Source organism: Podarcis pityusensis (genome assembly GCF_964106645.2).
Source record: "Podarcis pityusensis genome assembly, chromosome: 2".
Taxonomy (NCBI): Eukaryota; Metazoa; Chordata; class Lepidosauria; order Squamata; family Lacertidae; genus Podarcis; species Podarcis pityusensis.
The window spans coordinates 103,052,691-103,071,494 of record NC_138029.1 but is presented as its reverse complement, the minus strand read 5'-3'; the positions used below and the strand labels follow the sequence as shown (position 1 = coordinate 103,071,494).

Sequence of the window (18,804 nt, the reverse complement as noted above, 5' to 3'; positions counted from 1 at the left end):
TTGGGGCTTTCTGCTGGGTTAGGGTACCACCAGGGGACTTCCTGGATGGGTGCATCCAAGGAATTATGCTTGGCAGCTTAGTTGGAAAAATGGGATGCTTCAACTCAGTCCAACCCCACTTGCCCAGTCTGGTATAAGATGGTGTGTGTGTGTGTGTGTGTGTGTGTGTGTTAACTGCGCTGTCACTCATTACCTCATGTGAAAACTACTTGTGAAACATAATATGTCTGCATAGCTGTCCTTACAAAGTATTTTTTCCCCTGTGTATATTGCACTGTACCTGTGAGCAGAAACAGTGTATTTATTATTATTATTTTTTAAAAAATGTATTCACAACACTAGACGGAATTAATAATGATAAAATATCACAGCTGGCTTCTGTGTATCATGTAGCAACAAACTTCAGACAATCTACAGGTCAACTGTAGCCATTTTTGGAGCCGCCTGGATGTCTGGAAGGGCCTGCCAACTAAGAGCCATCACAACTGCAAGGACTTCCTTTCTCAAACAGCTGTGGACTATATTACATCTGACATGACGAGCATCTCTTGAATCTACCTTTCAAACATTCAGCAAACCATTTTCTCACTGTCCTTCACAAAGTTGACATTTTCAGCAGCATGATAGGAAAGATGTCATGTCGGCTGCTTTTCAAGTTCTTGTCACAGTGGTTAGCACCAGTTCTGTCATCTTTACTCTCCTCACAATCCCCCATCTTTAGCCATGTCACAAATAATAATACTTCCAATGTTTTTTGTCAAATTCCAAATACTACCACCCAGCTGCACATCTTTTGGAAATTTATGAGTTATGTTAATTCTTGTTGCTCATCTCCCCAGAAGCTGAAGAACCATGATTTCATTAATTAAGTACGAATCTGTAGACGGCACTATGATTATATAAACATAAATTAAAAGCCCTGCACTTATTTTTATATACTTGAAGGGAAAAGGAACCATTGTCATTAACGATCATATTATCTCAATTTATATATGTGTGCTTCCTCCTGCCTTCAAATTAATGTTTGGGGCATTCTTGCTCTTAGGATTTCCTTTTCTCTGCTGCATTTGGAACATTCTCTTGTTGCAAAGCAAGCAGTCGAAGGCAACAGAATATACCGGTAATCAAAAGGCATTATTGGTGGGAAAAGAAATCCACATTTCTGCTGTAGATGTGTGTTTGTGTGTTTAGGTGCCACTTCCGAGACATTTCAATATTTGATGTTTACAAGTGTAATCACAGGTTTCTGCAGCTTGTGCAATTTGTATTTTACCATTTTATGTCCAATGATTAAAAAACGTGTACATAATGTCACATTTAAATGTAGTTATGTCATGCTTGGATCCAGATCAGGAATACAAAACATGAGGAAGGACAGAAACAGTGCACAGAAACGTCAGACATGTGGTGTCTGTAAATCTCTATGTAGTCACACAAAGAATTGCAGACATGTTACAGTGCAGGCACCTCTATATGAATTTAGGTCAACCTACAGAATTGGAAATATCTCAGACTTGAATGGTAGCAGATTCCCTCTCCCCCCCCCCCACCATTTTGATACTGTTTGGATTCTGCTAGAGAAATTAATAGGGCATAATAGTACAGATGGGTGTTGGGGGGTGGAGAGAAAAAGGAGGTTGGGATAGTGCCAGGAAAAGGTGCCTTTATGATGAGATATTAAAACCCTAAATTAGCTGTTCATAGTGTGCATTTTAAAATATTGTAAACACATTACACGAGAAGCTAAAATGTCCCTGTCTACTCCTAATATTACTCATTGACTAATTATTAATCAGCCCCCAAAGAAATCTTTCTGAAGTGAGTTGTCAAGTTTAAAAATAAATGGTCTCGTGGCAAAGACAATATCCCCCCCCCCCCACTGCTTCTTTGTGCAAATCGCAAGGTTAATTATAAATTATAATTAGGACCAGAGGTCCTAAGGCCACGATTTCTTTCTGGAAACCCCACCTCCCCCACCATGCCCTTTTCTAATTGTACACAGTGCCTCGGGGGCTAGTTATGCTGCTCAAGCAAATATATCAAAATCATTTCTTTTAAACCAAGGAGTACTGTACGAGGCAATAGCATGCATTTGTGTGCAATTATAAACACACATTATAGCTCTTTGGGGTTAATCCCTTTGACATTTGCCTGTTCCAGTGTGGCTTTGAAATGAACACAGTGTCTTTTACACCTTTCATGATAACCTCTCCCGTTCTTGGAAAAAATGCCCATTAGTAGGCACATATAGCCTGATAAATACCTGATCCGAACTGGTGAAATTTAAAGGATCAAAGCCCTCTTTTCTTTCCTTTTTCTACACCATGGCCCCTAGAAAGTGTTTTGCGGTGCAGAGGACTTACAATACCTGTGACTATTATGATGCAAAGAGCATGTCCAGATGGCTGCCTGGCTGTAAGCCCAGGCGTATTGTGTTATTACATAACCATGTCACATCAGAAATGCAGCTGTTACCGGCAAAGGGCAAATTGAGTGCTGCTCCCCACATGCATGACCACACCTGGTTTTATCTACTGGTTCTTGCCTGTTCTGCTGCAACCATGCCATCACGTCACATGGGAAAACCTTGAATGAGACAGTATGAAGGGGCTAATGTGTATACTTGGCCATTGCTGTATTTTTGTGGCTAACATAGGCAGAGCTATAGATCTAATTTCTCTTGCATTGCTCAAGGCTGACACCCACTATTTGGGTGAGCAGCATGTTCATTAGTACCTCTCATAGAAACTCTCTTATATACAAAGTTAACATATGAAGAGCCTTGCTGGATCACGCCAAATGCCTGAATAGTTGCGCATGAGACTCTTAATCTCAGAGCCCCATGCTGGGTGAAAGATTTCTGTATTGCAAGGCATTGGACTAGAACAGGCATAGGCAAACTCGGCCCTCCAGATGTTTTGGGACTACAACTCCCATCATCCCTAGCTAACAGGACCAGTGGTCAGGGATGATGGGAACTGTAGTCTCAAAACATCTGGAGGGCCGAGTTTGCCTACGCGTGGACTAGAAGACCTTAGTGGTAACTTCCAATCTACGATTCTATGAAATCTGCTCCAGAGCCCTATTTCCTGTAGTGAATAACCAAGTAAGAATATAAGTAGAGCTCTATTGGATCAGACCAAAGGCCTATCTGGTCCAGCATCTCCCCCCCCCCCACATTAGCCAACCAGAAGTTCATGAGAAGGCCACCAGCACAAGAGCACTTTCTACTATTGTTCTCTGTATTCAGACGCACACTTCTTCAGGTCCTGGAGGTAACTGGGAGATATTGGTGTAATAGTTTAGAACAGGACATTTAACCAGTGGTGCTTCACAGTATATCAGGTGGTACAAGCAGTACTGCTTGAAAAGCACAAGGTCAGAATGATGGACTAAGATTGGAGAAGGGCCATAGTCCAGGGGTAGAACACATGATTTAAAAACAGAAGGTCCAAGGTTCAATCCCTTGTGTCTCCAAATAGGACTGAGGAAATACTTCTTTCTGAATTCCCAGAGAGCCAGTGTCAGCCAGTGTAGACAACACTGAGCTAGATGGACCCTATGTTCCCATGAGAGACCCAGATTCAAATCCTTGCTCAGCCAAGAATCTTCCTGGATGACCTTGAGCCAATCAGTCTCTTAGCCTAACCTTACATCACACAGTTGTGTGAATAACAAGGATAGGTATCGCCTTGAGCTTCTTGGAAGAAAGGCGGGACAAAAAAGATGTGTTTATCTATTTTTTAAAAAGGTTTGTGCACAAAGAAGTATTTCCTATTTTAATTAATATATGTAAAATGATAAGGGGCCAAAGCTATGCTGCGCCAAATCAAGAAAGTGGGTTGCAGGTGGGATATTTGAAATGCTTTTTCATACTGCGCCATCTTACTGGTTCCCTGCCTTTGGACATGGTAAAGACTGGTACTGTTTTTTTCTTAGATGACTGGATAAAGGAGGGTTTGACCAATACAAGAAAAATGAAAGAGGTGTTGGAATTGTGTGGTTTATTAAACCCCACATGTTCTGAGTGAAGATTCTCTGGTTACAAATGCACTAGAACTTTAAAGCACATTTGAAGCATGTTTCAACCTCCTCAAAGAATTCTGGGCACTGTAGTTTGCCCCTCAGAGAGTTACAATTCCCAGAAATCTTTAACAGACTCTCTGAGGGGCAAACTGCAGTGCCCAGAATTCTTTGAAGGGGGAAATGAGTTTTGAATGTGCTTCAGAGGTATAGCGTGGATGCAGTCTTTGTTAGGGGCAGAACACCTTGCCTTATACCAGTACAGTGGTACCTCGGGTTAAGTACTTAAGTCATTCTGGAGGGCTGTTCTTAACCTAAAACTGTTCTTAACCTGAAGCACCACTTTAGCTAATGGGGCCTCCTGTTCTCATCCTGAAGCAAAGTACTTAACCTGAGGTAATATTTCTGGGTTAGCGGAGTCTGTAACCTGAAGCGTATGTAAGCCAAGGTACCACTGTACAGCAAAGCAGGCCTGCAACCTACAGCCATTCATTACAGAGGCAGGAAAGAGCCTAGCTTAAGGCAGAACATGGAAGGTGCCTCCTAATACAGTCTCTCAGCTGAAACGTTCTTCAAAGAATCTCCATCCTAGGGGTCAGAAAGGAAAGCGCCCCCAATGCTTTTGCTCACTGGATGGTGAGACTAGGGGGAATGTAGTGAATTAGTCCCAGTGCCTTTTGAGTAAAGAGTCTTTGTCAGGGGCAGTCATTTACTTACTTACTTACTTACTTACTTACGCATAGTGAAGGTTTGGTCTAGGACAGAAAAGCAAAGCTTAAACTGTGGAAGGGAAGCCACATGGTGTACAGTGAACATGGCTGCATTTGCCTTGCTGACACCTGGACAGGGAGGCAAAATTGTAGCAGAGGCGGGAGGAGGGAGGGGTCCGCATTGCCACAGTATTTATGCTCCACAAGGCTCTCCTATGATCAGCACATACCCAAACTCTCTCAGAGTCTTATTACATGTCAAAAATGCAAAAATATAGGGGAACAGATATTCTGCCCCAAAAGCTCTTGGGGGAGGGGGCTAACCTTACATGCTAAAATAAAACGGCAACACATATATATACTTTAAACTATCCAAACGGTGCAAATGAACTACAGACAAATATCAACAATTGTACAATTATTGCCATGTTTCTGTACTGTAACCATTCATTTCAGTGAGAGAGTGAACCATGGTCTCAAGTCACTTCCACTGAGATATGCAGTACTTGAAAGGGATCTGCATGGATTGTGTCCAACATAAACAGGGCCCAATCCAGTTGGCCCCTTCTGCATAGGGTTCGATGCACACAATTGTTCCCATAAGTGTAGCACTCCACTCACAGAAGAGCTACCTGTAGGGTAAGGGGTGGGTGGGTGGCATCCAACTCCTGAGCTGGGTGCAGGAGGAGGTGGCAGTGGCAGGTGGCTTGTGCTGGGTAGCTTGTGCTTCAAGTCTTTGATTGTACGCCCCTTGGCTATCCCTGCCCACTTCTTCTATTTTAGGAATTTTACGTCCCTAGATTAAAAGCAATGGAAATATAGAACCAATCCATTTCACACATAAATAAGTTTGCTGAATTCACACATAATGCTGAACCATGGTTTAGCATTATGAGAATAAGATCGTGGAAGCTGAATACACACTCTATCTATCTATCTATCTATCTATCCATCTATGTCCCAAAGAAAGAAATTCCATTATACATCTCAGGGAGAAGAAAAATAATATTATGAAGTTATATTATAAACTAAAAAATGACCTTCTGTTTTTTGATTTTCTAAGAAACAGAAAGAAAGCAAATTCTATCATTGCCTGGAAAGTAGTTTTTCCTAATAAAACATCTAAGCAGTCAACTGACAAAATCTTCCCAGCAAAGTCTGAAAATATACAGTGCAAAACTCTCTTTTTGCTTTGTAGACATTTCACATGATATGGCGCAGGGGTCACAGCTGAGCTAGAGGTGTATTTCTAACAGCAGCCATTTTATTCCTGTCCTGCACTGACACTGATCAGCTACCCCAGAACTGTATTCATGAAGCAGGACCCTGGATAGCATCTAGTTAGTTTCTTTCCTCTGATGGCCTGTCATTCTGTCAGTCCTGACCTTCAGGCTGTCCTGCACCATCTGAATCACATTCTCTCTGCACTTTCTCGCTGACTGCAAGCTACTGTTGTCTCACTGTCTGACCTTACACAAACACAATACAAACAGACAACCCACCTCAGCTCCATCACTGTCTATCGCTTACATGGGAGATTGATAGCCACACAGAATTCTCTCTCTTCGACCTTCATTACTAGAGTGGCATATTCTGACTGACAGCCAACCTCATTTCTCAGAAAGCTAAACTGCCAGTTGTTGGTGGTGTGAGCTTTCTCCCCTTTCTTTCTTTCTAAAATTGCCTTCAATAAGCAAATGGATTTACTCACAAGTCTAACAAGAGGCATGTTAAACACATCTGCTCTTAGCCAGAGAAAACATGTTTTAAACATTGAAAAACAGAGAGAGCAGGATGAAGAGAAACATCTATAAAATAGTAATTAAGGCCACAGTTTTACACACTCTTACCTGGGATTAGTAAACTATACTGAACTCAATGTCAATGTGGCTTACTTCTGAGTAGACATGCATAGGATTGCATGGTAAGACACGAAAGGTTTGCGATTTCTCTCTCTCAAAAACTACAAGTGGAAATCAAGTGCCAATCTGTAAACCAGATACCCTAAGAATAGCCATGCTGGACTATCACTACCCTGTTTTGTCTTCTGCTAGAAAGGATGTTCTGGCCCCACAGGGTTCAGTTATTTAGTGATAGCAAATCTCTCTATAGTATTAGTATTACCGTAAGTAGAAGGAATAATAATGCTGCTCCTTTAAGAAAAGGTAGTGCCTTTCCCCTTTCCAGACCTCAAGGCAGGCTGGGAAATGAAGGCACAGTAATTTTCTAGTTTCTATTGGCTCTGCCCAGAATGGGAAAAACCTTCTTCTCCTTTGCAACCTGGTTCAGTTTAGTTCTTGCAAGCCAAGGAAGAGGGGTAAACTCACTTGTTCTTACAGAACTCCATAGAGAACTTCCTAACCACATTCATTCAAAGCCAAAGAAAATCCTACTGGAATGTGAGTAAATATCTCCACATGTGCCTTGTGAACTTCAACAAAATGCATGTTTGAGAGCTTTGTGGAGTTTTGTTTATACTATCCTAATTGAGAGAAGTCTCACGACAGAACAAAGGAAGAAGGAAGAAGGAAGAAGCCATTGTGATGTATTTGCCTACTTTAGAATTTGTTTGAGTGATCCTTTAACTTGCAGTGCTAATAGACTGAACTAGCATTTCAAAAATCACTTCAAGATCTACAGATGGTACAACAGTTAATGCAATGGCTTTGCACACAATTACACACACACACACTCATTGTAGCTACAGGTTTCATCAACAGATGCAAAAGTTGCTTTTATCATCTGATTATACAGATTTTCCAGTCATGCCTCTGTCAACCATAATCCACACAGCTCAGACTGAACCTTAAGTGTGTAAGTAATCAATACTCCAAAAGCTCTAAAAATTTAAAACCCACCTTCTGTATAACTTAGCATAGGTAACCCACTGCCCCAAGTCTTGTGGAAATGTATGAATGAAGCTGTGGTTCACACAGCACGGCTGAAAATTTCCTCAGGCACTTTGGAAAACTTCAACTTGCCTATTCTGAACCATGTTACCCATTGTTTTTTTCTGGTCTGCTTGGTCCTTACAAACAACAAAAAGGTGAAGAGCCGAGAACCTCCTACTCATGGGATAGCTCTGTTTCTGACTTCAAATCTAGGGATGTCCTTGAACTGGACTTTGAACAAGCTCTTTCTCAAGACCTCTGCATGGCCCACTCAAGTTTATATGCTACAGCCTGTATCTTCCTTATTCACCATGTTTCTCATGCTGTAAATCTGCCAATTAGCTACTGGGTTAGATTGCTACTGGTGTACAAAACCCTATAGAGCTTGGGACCAGGATACCAGAATAAAAGATTGTCTCACCCCTTAAAAACCCAACCAATCACTGTGTCCTACAGAAGAGGGTGTCTTCACCATGAGGCCTATTCTGTAGGAATTGGGCCTTTAGTGTCACAGTACCTGCCCTTTAGAACTACCTCCTGTTACATAGGCGTCATCTCTATTCAGCACCTACTGAAGACCTTCCTTTTTCAAGAAGACTTTTAAGTGGAGATTTTTCATCCCAGTCTGTATCTGCACTGGATTTGAAGTTGTTTTTATGTGGGTGTTTTTATTGCAGATGTTTTTTATTGATGTGTGTTTATTGTTAACTGCTTTGCGATGTTTCATGGGAAGTGATACCTAAATGAAGGGACGGATGGATGGATGAGTGACTGAGTGAGAAAGCGTGTTCTCCCTAGCAGAGAGCACGTGTTGCGGTTGGGAACAGGCCACCCTCCAGTGACTAGGCAAATTTAGTTGAATCCCGACCATTTAAATGGTTAAACTGGGTTGCTGGGGTGTTTTGATTGTTGCCAATTCGGAGGAGGGGTCAGAGTCTATATATACAGGGGCCAGACGTTGGCACGGCCTCTTGGCCGTTTTGCATCGGATCACCCGCCCTCCCTCCCTTGTTTAAGGGGGGTATTGAAGGATTGCTTGACCTTGCTATGCCTGTCATGGGGTCGTTCGCCTTGGTGCGAGGGCCTGGTAGGAATTTTGCCATCTGGCTGATTGGCTGGTGCCATTTGGTTTTTGCCTACTGCGTAGCAAATCGTCACAACTTGTAAGGTTGGCGGTTAGGCATTGGTTAAATTGGTGCTTGGAGGGGTAAGTGCCTACCCCTCCAAATGATGCGAATGGGAATTCCGTTAAAGGAAATCCAGGGGCTTGCCATTCTTTCGTCCTTGTCCCCGGAGTCGGACTTGGGCCGTGCAAGCCCCACAGGAACATGAGGGTGAGAAGTAATGGTCTGGTGCCCAGCTTTATTTCTCACCCAATACTTGTTTCCCACGCTGGCTTCCGCTGGTGTCCGGAAGGCCAGCTCTGTCCCTGAGGGCAAGGACAGATAGTCATAACCAATGCCTAAGCAACCACTCACATTTTTGTATTTGAATAAAGTTGTGGCCAAAATTATGCCAAAAACCTTAAACAAAAATTGATGTGTGAAGTGTGAATTATTGGGGGGCTACTGTGACTCAACACGCAAACCCTGTGTTAGTGATTGCATGTGTGCTCATGGAACAGCATTAATACATTTGTGGTTTTCTTTTCTTTTTCTTGCTCATATTTCTTGAGGTCCAAGCCAGTGTGCTCAGTGGCTGATACCAAACTCTGCAGTGCAACCTTGTAAAACTGCCATTTCTTACCTTTTGGGCTCTGGAGGTGGCTGGGGTTTGGAATCTTTCCTCTTTTTGGACTCCTTTTTGGAATCCTTTTTTGGCTCTACTTCAACGGCTGGGGGATTATTTGCCACTGGCAGTATGGCACCAAGTATCTCTTCCATTTTTTGACTTTGGGACATGACAGGGATGGTTTTAAGTGAAAAGGTAAGGACAGCAGAGACGGAAAAAAAAGGAAAAGTAACAAAAGAAAGTGTAACAGAAGAAATGAAAGAAAACAAGCTAAAAGCAAATAATAGAAACAACAACAGTATACTGATAATAAATGCCAACAGCGAACAAAAGAAGCAAATGAAAGCCATAACCAAAAAGAAAATATGGAGAAGCAAACTCTGTTAGCCTGACAAGATGGATCAAATGAACTGTGACTTTAGTGGCAGCCTTATAATGTGAAATACCGGCAATGTGTATAATAATTCGTGATGATGTTTACCAGAGAGCTTACAAAAACACTTCATTATTTTATAACACTCTGCTATTCGGTAGCATATGCAGAGCAGAGTGTGATATCTCACTGTATAGAATGCAACTTCCAAAAACAAAACCATCAGTGCAACAATACTGTCGCTGTCTATAGAGAAAGGAAACTTATCTCAGCAACACTTTCAGGCGTAAAATCTACTGTTTAATCCTAAAAGGCTGGAGTGAGCTTGAAATGGCTGTGCAGCTATTGTGGCTGCCAAGTGGCAAAAGTGTTTTTGTGTTTTATTTTTAACTTTCCATAGATGTTCTGTCTGGTTCACTGTAGCAGGCTCAACTGACAGTCTGGCAAGGGAAGGTAACTGCGGACCTTATAGATTAGTAAAGCCCTGGTAGACTCTTACGTGTTCACCATTATATTGAGGGATATTCTTAGTTCTGTGCTGCATGTTAGTGGAGCCAACAAGGCAGAAAGTAGTTAGCACCGGCCAATGGAAAGCCTTGCTTAAGTTTTACAAAGGACCTGGAAAAAGGGCATAAGGCTATTTATTACCGCTCCTTCCCCACTTCTCTTTCTCCTTTCATGATGTTAAAAATACCTGGAGGAAAGAGTCTCAGTTATTTCATCTCTGCTCTCTCCCATCCAATACAGAGACTGCATGAAGATCCAAATGTATACATTTTTGTAAATAAACTCAAGTATATCTTGCAGCATATGATATATGGTTTAAAAGAGAGCTGGGGAATGTGCAGCCCAGTATATATTTGTTGGACTCCAACTCCCATCATCCTCAGCCAATAGCTGGGGATGATGGGAGCTGTAGTCCAGCAACAGCTAGAAGGCCACAAATGTTCCCCATTCCAGACTTTTAAAAAAATGTTGACTTGAAACATGCTTCCCAAATAAAATAAGATATAATGATTATTTACAATCAAGTCATCAGAAGTTATCATTAAGTTGCAAAGTGGCCAACGCTACATTAAAAAAACAAAATCTGAATCTACATTTCAAAATATTCTTAACACATCGGTTTTGCATCTCAGTTACACAAGTTGAGTCTTAATAAGTACTTTATAGCAGAATACAGAACTTTTGTTTGTTAGTATTTAGCTGTCTATTCTCATTCAGATGAAAATGAAACAGGGCAAATTCATCGTACCCAATGACAGATACATTCTGCAGCATCACACTACCCTACTTCCCCCCTCCCCCAAACTGCGTCAAGCTATTTTCTTAAGTGAACCAAAAGCAACAGTCAACTGTTTGGGTCTGTCTACACTTGATTCTTTGCTGCCTTCCTTTTGCTAACAACAAGCAAGTCAATTCTCCTGCCCAATATGTTGTGCATCATACAATAAGAACACAGTCACATGGAAGGAGCCGTTATGCAATAGTAGCCAAATAAATCTGTACTGGAGACTTGCCCCTCCCTGATGGAGACAAGCATGTCCTCCACTTACCTGTTGCCATGGACATGCGATGCGCAAAAGGCAAAGCTGTAGTGAAGCAAGGTAGGGTCAATCATCGCTCCATTTTCTGCTCTCTCAAGCAAGTCGCTGAGGTAGCAGAGATGCCTGTGACAGCCTCTGACTCCGTTACGTGCGCAGTACTCATCTAGCACAAATACCTGGCCGGGACTGAACCAGCCCTGTTTGGAAATAAGAGAGAATTTATTTCAAACGAAGGCATTAGATCTGGAAATGTGATGCTCAGCAACAGTGACAACAACAAATGGAAACCTCTATAAAGAAAGTATTAGCAATGGAAATGAAAAGCATTTGCAAACACACGAAGCTTGCATTATTGTAAGTAAGTAAATACAAATCCAATAACCTTCAGAAATTGGCTGCAGAAACTTAATATCACAATGACAGAGTGTACATCAGATTCACCAAATTTCAGAAAGAATAAGAATTTGCACAGCTTTTAATACTGATCACTTTGTTTATTACTTATTGGCTTGCTAAACACATGAACACACCCCAGCTGATAATCACCTTCTATTACTAGCATACAAACAAGTTTGTGGCTGATTGAAGCTATGAGTCAGGCACCTGCAAATTGAATGAATCACCCACAAGTCACCCATTCAGAGGGACAATCCCCATTCTGACAGGCATTAATATAACGCAACCAGCAGGAGAAAAAACAACAGGAACAATTAACAGCACAGTTCCAGAATGATACTAGAAGTCCTAGCATAATGTAAAGACTTATCTAGTCCTGCAACTGGTATTCTGAAAACAGAGGTAAGGCAGCCATCATGACTTTCATTAATTAGTGTGTTATGATACCCATTTCAACAGGCACAGCTTCCTTCAAAGAATCCTGGGAGCTCTAGCTTGTTAATGGTGCTGAGAGTTCTTTGGTGACGCCTTATTCCCCTCCCAGTTACAATTCCCATAGTTCCTTGCGAAGAGGGATTGATTGTTAAATCACGCTGGGAACTGTAATTCTGGATGGGGAATCAGGGGGTCTCCTAACAACTCTCAGCACCCTTAACTATAGCCCCCAGAATTCTTTGGGGGAAGCCACAACTGCTTAAAGTGGTATCAGAGTGCCCGAGGACCTGTTCCAACAAGGGCCTGTAGGCATACATGCCTATGTGCATGGGCTCTGGTCGTGTGATTTGTACCCCTGTAAGAATGGAACACATGGCTCATGTGCACAGAACCTGTGCATGTCACAAGATACATGTCTAGACTTTGTATGGATGGCATTTGGAGCACATGATGATTAAGGCTAGGGATAGCAGTTGTGATCCCAATTGTCACCTCTGTGCCAAAAATGAAATGTTTGCAAAGCGTTAAGGCTCCTCTAGTAAAAGAGAGGAAGAAAAGTCTATCAGATGCTATGGGCTACCTATGCCAGCGTGGTGTAGTGGTTAAGAGCAGTGGACTCGTAATCTGGTGAACTGGGTTCGTGTCTCTGCTCCTCCACATGCAGCTGCTGGGTGACCTTGGGCTAGTCACCCTTCTCTGAAGTCTCTCAGCCTCACTCACCTCACAGAGTGTTTGTTGTGGGGGAGGAAGGGAAAGAAGATTGTTAGCCGCTTTGAGACTCCTTAAGGGGAGTGAAAGGTGGGATATCAAGTCTAAACTCTTCTTCTTCTATGCAAATATATGCTTACAACATATAAGCTTACAAATTACATACATAATTTTATTTGTATGGCGCCTTACACAGTTCAAACCATGCTCAAGGTGGCTTACAATATGAACAAATACATAACTACAACATCACAAAGGTAGTCATAAACAAGATTTTTTTTAAAAAAAAATACACAACCAAACAGTACAACTTCCACATAAATCATAAGAAGATCTGAAATAAAGATAGAAAAAACCAACATTAACACCCCTTTCAGCAAAACACGCCAGCCCAAGAATCTGTTCAGCAGCTTCAATTTTTGTAGCTGGAGTCAGTCAGGACTTTGCCTTCCCAGGCCAGGTGGAAAAACGGTCTGCAGGAAAGGGAGGAGGTCTTTTAGGACTCACAACCAAGGTGGTTTCTAAGGCTCAAGCTGTATAAGAGTTTTATAGGTCAATACTAAGATTTTGGGATTGTGAATGGAATTTGATTAGAAGCCAGTCTATATTCAGGTGCAATGAAAGTAAAGCAAAATCATATTCCCGGCAGACCATCATGTTTGCCTCAAGTTGCTTTCTCAGAACAGTCTACAGGGCCACTGCTCATGATGAGAAGTGTTATAATAGTGAAGTTTCAAGGTTGCAGAGGCATGAATTAATAGGGAAGCAACTTTGTAAATCTATCCCAGCATGCTAGAGCACGATACCATCGTTTTACGGCGGGAGAACGTGCGTTATGGCGACAGCGATGATGGCTTCTCAGGTAGACTGTCTCTCACCTAATTTGAAATTCTGTTAAGTATGATAACAAAGGCATTTTTCAAAAAGAAAAACAAATATTCAGTATCGATAGGGATGCTGAACAATTGATAAGATGTGCGTATATCGTGCTTCAAAACTGCAGAATCTTTCATCTTTTAATTGAAAAGTTCCTGCAGGGAGTAGATCAATGCCCTGCCCCTTCAGGCAACTTGTTTGCCACCCCATCTGCCACCCCAAATGCTACGTCTTTGAAATGACGCTGCTGTGAAAAGATTAAAATATATTTTCTACCACTCGGATGACACCAAATCTTTCCTGGATGCCAAAATAGCTACTGTTGAGGAGAGTTGAAGAAATATCAATTAAGAAACTCCGTCGAAGGGATTTGCTTATCCTTGTTGGGCCAACTCCAGAACAGATTGAAAAAGGGATGAAAATAATGAGGGGCAGAATCAAAGGCATGGGGAGGGGAGCAGATACAGTTCCTTTCATTACTCCAGTCGCCAGAAAGCGCATGTGTGAAAACGAAGATGCTGATTGAGAATAACGCAGAAGGTGGCCTGTCACGAGAGTCCTCTGATGGCGGCTTCTTTTCTCTGTTCCCACTTCGAGAGAGCTACCGGGATTCTGCTTTTTGGGGGGGGGGGGCTGAGACTAAAATATTTCCCATACTTTGTGTCTGTCTGGGGTGCGTGGGGCAGGGCGAAGGGAAAGCAAAATAAAAGGCACGCTGCTGATTTCTAGTGGGATTTAGACTTCCGGGGGGGAAAGGGAAAGAACACCCAAATCTACAGTTGGGCAATAGGTTTAATAGCACAACATGTCACAAAACGATGTCAAGCTTTCGAGTTCTACCGAACTCTTCATTAGGCTACAGGATATGCAAAGCAGGGAGAGAGGCATGGGTGGCACAAATTCCGATTTGGTCTCGTCTGAGACCATTTTCCCCAAGCCACACCCACCTGCTCCTGTGCCACCAGGTGAGGGGCAGGTGGAGATGCGCTTGCCAGTGTACAGTCAGAAGCCCTGAAGTGCATTCCTGATTGTGCACTGGCAAGGGAGGCTTGCTGAGCTGGTTAGAGATTAAATCTAAATGGCTACAAGGCCATTTAGGGGGTTGCAGGGATGGGGTCAGTCAGCTTGGATAACTCAGTGGGTTAGGGTGCGGTGCTGATAATGCCAAGGTTTGCAGATTCGATCCCCATGCAGGGCAGCTTCACATTCCTGCACTGCAGGGGTGGGGGTGGGGACTGGATGGTCCTGAGGTTCCCTTCCAACTCTACAGTTGTGTGATTGTTGGATAGGGTAACGTGTCATATTTGATATTTAGCTGCAGCTTCTAAGCAGCCCCTAAAAGAAAAGGGAAAAAAGGAACAGGGGGTGGTTTCAGGCAGGTTGATCGACCAGAACCACTTTGCAGATCTACCTTTCATTTCATGGTCTTGCATTTGTGAATCTATTTTGCTCCTTAGTTCAGTTTCCTCCTTGACTTTTTGTCCACAGGCTCCTTTTTCTGAGCTTGCCAAACACTGCCTAGAACACCTTCCCAGGTCGACCCTTGTCTGTGTGTTCTGGTTTTTCTAGTCCCAATTGCAGTTCATGATTTTGGGGGGCGGAATCATAACCCTAGATCTGCCGGGATGAGCAAGTTAGGATGTGGTTGATCTCCAGCTCAGGCAGTTTGTCTCCAATCCTGGCTCAGCTGGAGATATGCTAGCTCAGCCAGTGCCCAATAAACCTTGAAAAATGGGTGTTCCAGAAGAGTGGTAGAGGAGGGACTGGATAGTGGAATTTATGCTGGATCTTGACTCTGTTCGGCTCGGTCATGCGACTTGGCAACCCAGCAAAAGCTACACCAGCAAAAAGGGTGGTGTAAATCAAACTCTGTTTTAAAGGCTTGTTTTTTGTCTGCCAGGCTTTGGCCGGCTCAGCCGGCAGTAGCCCCCACCCCCACCCCCAGTGAACGAGTTTGGATCTGGTGTAGCTTTTGTTGGCTTCTCATACTTACAGCTCAGGGAAGTTTTTAATGTGTGACATTTTAATGTATTTTTAATCTTTGTTGGAAGCTGCCCAGAGTGGCTGGGGAAACCCAGCCAGATGGGCGGGGTACAAATAATAAATTATTATTATTATTATTATTATTATTATTATTATTATTATTACAGTTCCTTCCTTCCTTACTGCAATTTGTTTACTGGGGGAATCTTACCGTGTCACTGACACTTCCATGGGCTCTCTTATGGGATTTGCCATTTGAAACTGAACTATGCTTGCCATGGAAACTCTCCTAGAGTCGGTGTAACTTCAGCAGATGGCTGTTCTTCTCACTTCAGGTGTCCTTTGTTCCTTTATTCCATCTCCAGACCCAAATCAAGAAACACGCAGCACCTTCTAAACGCTCACTTTTTCGGCAAGGAACAAGGTGTTTGGAATACAACTGAGACTTAGCCTTTATGATCCTAGGGACCTATTTCCGTTTTGTTATAGCAATGTTAAAGTCCATTTTGCAACCAAATATCTTGGATAAATGAAGGTTAAGGTGGTCATCTGTTGAGCATACCCCCCCATCTTTCCTGAAATAAAAATGAAATTGTTTTAGAAAGGCCTGATGGTAATTTTCACCTTCGTGGGATTGCTATTTATTCTAAAATTATTCTTAAAAAAGAAGAAGAAGCCATGGCACTTATTTTTGTCCATAGAACTTGTCCTCTGATAAACTTGGCTTCTTTCTGGCGACTTTTGGCTCCATTGCGGAATGATGCTCCTGCATTCTCCTTTTTTCATACAAGACTCAGCATGAAAGCAGCTCACCGCTTCGTGAATGTAATGAGTATGGGTTGCTCGTGCGTAAGTTGCCGCCTCTCCTGGCTATGTTGCCTGGTTAAACCTTTCTGTCTGGACAGCCCTTCACTTCGTGGCTGCCTCAGTCGCTAGCAGAATCCGTCAGTGGGCGTTTCTTAAACCTTTTCCAACATAAAAGTTGTTTGACGCCAAGTCTCCTCCTACTCTCCCTGCGCGGAAGTCTTCTGCGCAGGGAGGGCGTGGGTAGCAGAGGACCTGTGCTCTCCCCGCTGGTGTCCGGTGAAGAGTCCTGGAGCCATCTCGCCGATTCCCCCATCTGCCCCCCTTTATCCCGGGTGTTGCACTGATTTGCTTCCCCATCTGCTGAGCTGCCTCTCTCCCTGCTGGGCCCTTCTCCAGCATCATTTGAGAGCCTTCCCTCCGCCTCTAGCTCCGATGTCAGTTCCCTGACATCCACCTCCCCCCAGGACCCCCTCCACCCCCGGCCCAACCTGTTGACCCAACTTCGTCCCTTTCTTCGGCCGACGATGCGGGGAACCCCCGGAAGGAGCTGTCGCCATCCTCTGAGGATTCAAAACCCGCTTCCCACCCGCTCTGATCCCTTCCCGCGGGGTGGGCCTCCCAGTCTGATTCTTCTTCCTCTGAAGCCTCTTCTCCCTCCCCTTCGAAGGCAGAAAAACCCACAAAATCCTCTTCCTCGTCTGTGGTTCCAAATTGCTCCTCCCAGAATCTCGCTAATGGTTTGGGTTTGTCCGGGAACAGGCGGTGGAATTCCTCCACCAGATACCCGTCAGTGATTGCCTCCGCGGGAACCCACGTGTTTTCCGACCCGGGTTCTCCCTCCCAAGCCATCAAGTACTCCACCTGGCGTCCTCGCCACCTTGAATCAAGTATTTCCGTGGCCAAGTTGTGGTGCTCCCTCTCTTCTACCTGCGGGTGTGTGGTGACTTCTCCCTCTCGCCCCGGGAATCCCCGTCCTTCCCTGTACGGTGAGAGTAGGGACCTATGGAACACCGGGTGTATCTTCATGCTGTCAGGCAATTTGAGCTTGAATGCCACGGGGTTCACCTGCTGTGTTACCTCAAACGGTCCCAGCCGCCTGGGCTGCAACTTCTTGCACCCCCCCTTAAAAGGTAACCCTTGGGTTGACAACCACACCTGATCTCCCACCCGTATGGTCTCCCCTTCCCTACGCCGCTTGTCTGCCTGCCTCTTGTAAATTTCCTTGGCCCGCTCCAAGTTCATCTTAAGTTGCTGGTGCAGGGCTTCCATTTCTTCCACAAACTGCTCTGCCGCCAATACGCTCCAACCTTCCTCCCCACTCCCCGGGAAGGCCCTGGGGTGACACCCATAATTGGCCATGAACGGGCTCATTCCCGTGGACACATGTTCAGCGTTATTGTACGCAAATTCAGCCAGCGCTAGTTTCTCTACCCAATCGTTCTGCCTCCCGCTGACGTAGCAGCGTAGGTATTGCTGGAGTATACTGTTCGCTCTTTCTGCTTGCCCGTTGGTTTCCAGGTGTCTCACCGTTGAGAAGCCCACTTCGACCTGCAGCAAGCTCATGAGCTTCCTCCAGAAACGGGAAGTAAATTGTTTCCCGCGGTCAGAGATAACCCTCGAAGGAGCCCCATGCAACCTGAAGATGTGATCTACAAACAACCTGGCCGTTTCCTCTGCCGTGACCGCATGTGAGCAAGCTATAAAATGGCACATTTTTGTTAGTAGATAGACCACTACCATGACCGCTGTCTTCCCCCGGGACTTGGGCAAATCGGTCATAAAATCAATGGACACCACCTCCCAAGGTTTCCCCGGCGTGGGTAAGGGTTCCAGTAATCCTGCGGGGGCAACCCGCTCCCCCTTTGCCCTTTGGCAGCGGTCGCACCCCCGTACATATTCCCGTACATCCTCCCTCACCCTGGGCCACCAGAACTGCCTGGTGACAAGCATCATGGTTTTGTGCTGTCCAAAGTGTCCAGCTGTGGGGTTGTCGTGGAGTTGTTTGAGTACCTTCCCCCGTAGGGTCTCCCCCGGTATATACAGCGCCCCCTTATAGTACAGCACCCCTTCCTTCTCCTCAAACCCTCCTTGGGTTTCTCTTACGTCTCGTAGTTCCCGGATTTTAGTTTGTGCGAACACGTCGTTTCTAGTAAGTCCGGCCAGTTCTTGTTTCCCCACCAAGGTTCCCCCACACACCCATCGGTCCTCGGGGATCACGTGTCGTATCTCCGGCGGCCCCTCTCCTTCCATGTACTCCGGCTTCCGGGAGAGAGCATCTGCTCTCACGTTTTCCTCTCCTGGCACGTATCGGATTTCGAAGGAAA

The 18,804-nt window shown here is 44.2% G+C and overlaps 1 protein-coding gene across 8 annotated transcripts in view; it reads right to left on the bottom strand.

The window, feature by feature from the left end:
* The window catches only part of CADPS (calcium dependent secretion activator), a 348,154-nt gene that overhangs the window by 129,786 nt on the left and 199,564 nt on the right, over positions 1–18,804 (bottom strand). For all 8 annotated transcript variants that reach the window (XM_080995634.1, XM_080995627.1, XM_080995631.1 and 5 more), the window contains exon 13: positions 11,285–11,472. In XM_080995634.1, coding sequence (XP_080851760.1) covers positions 11,285–11,472 — 188 coding nt within the window. The remainder of the gene's footprint in view (positions 1–11,284; positions 11,473–18,804) is intronic.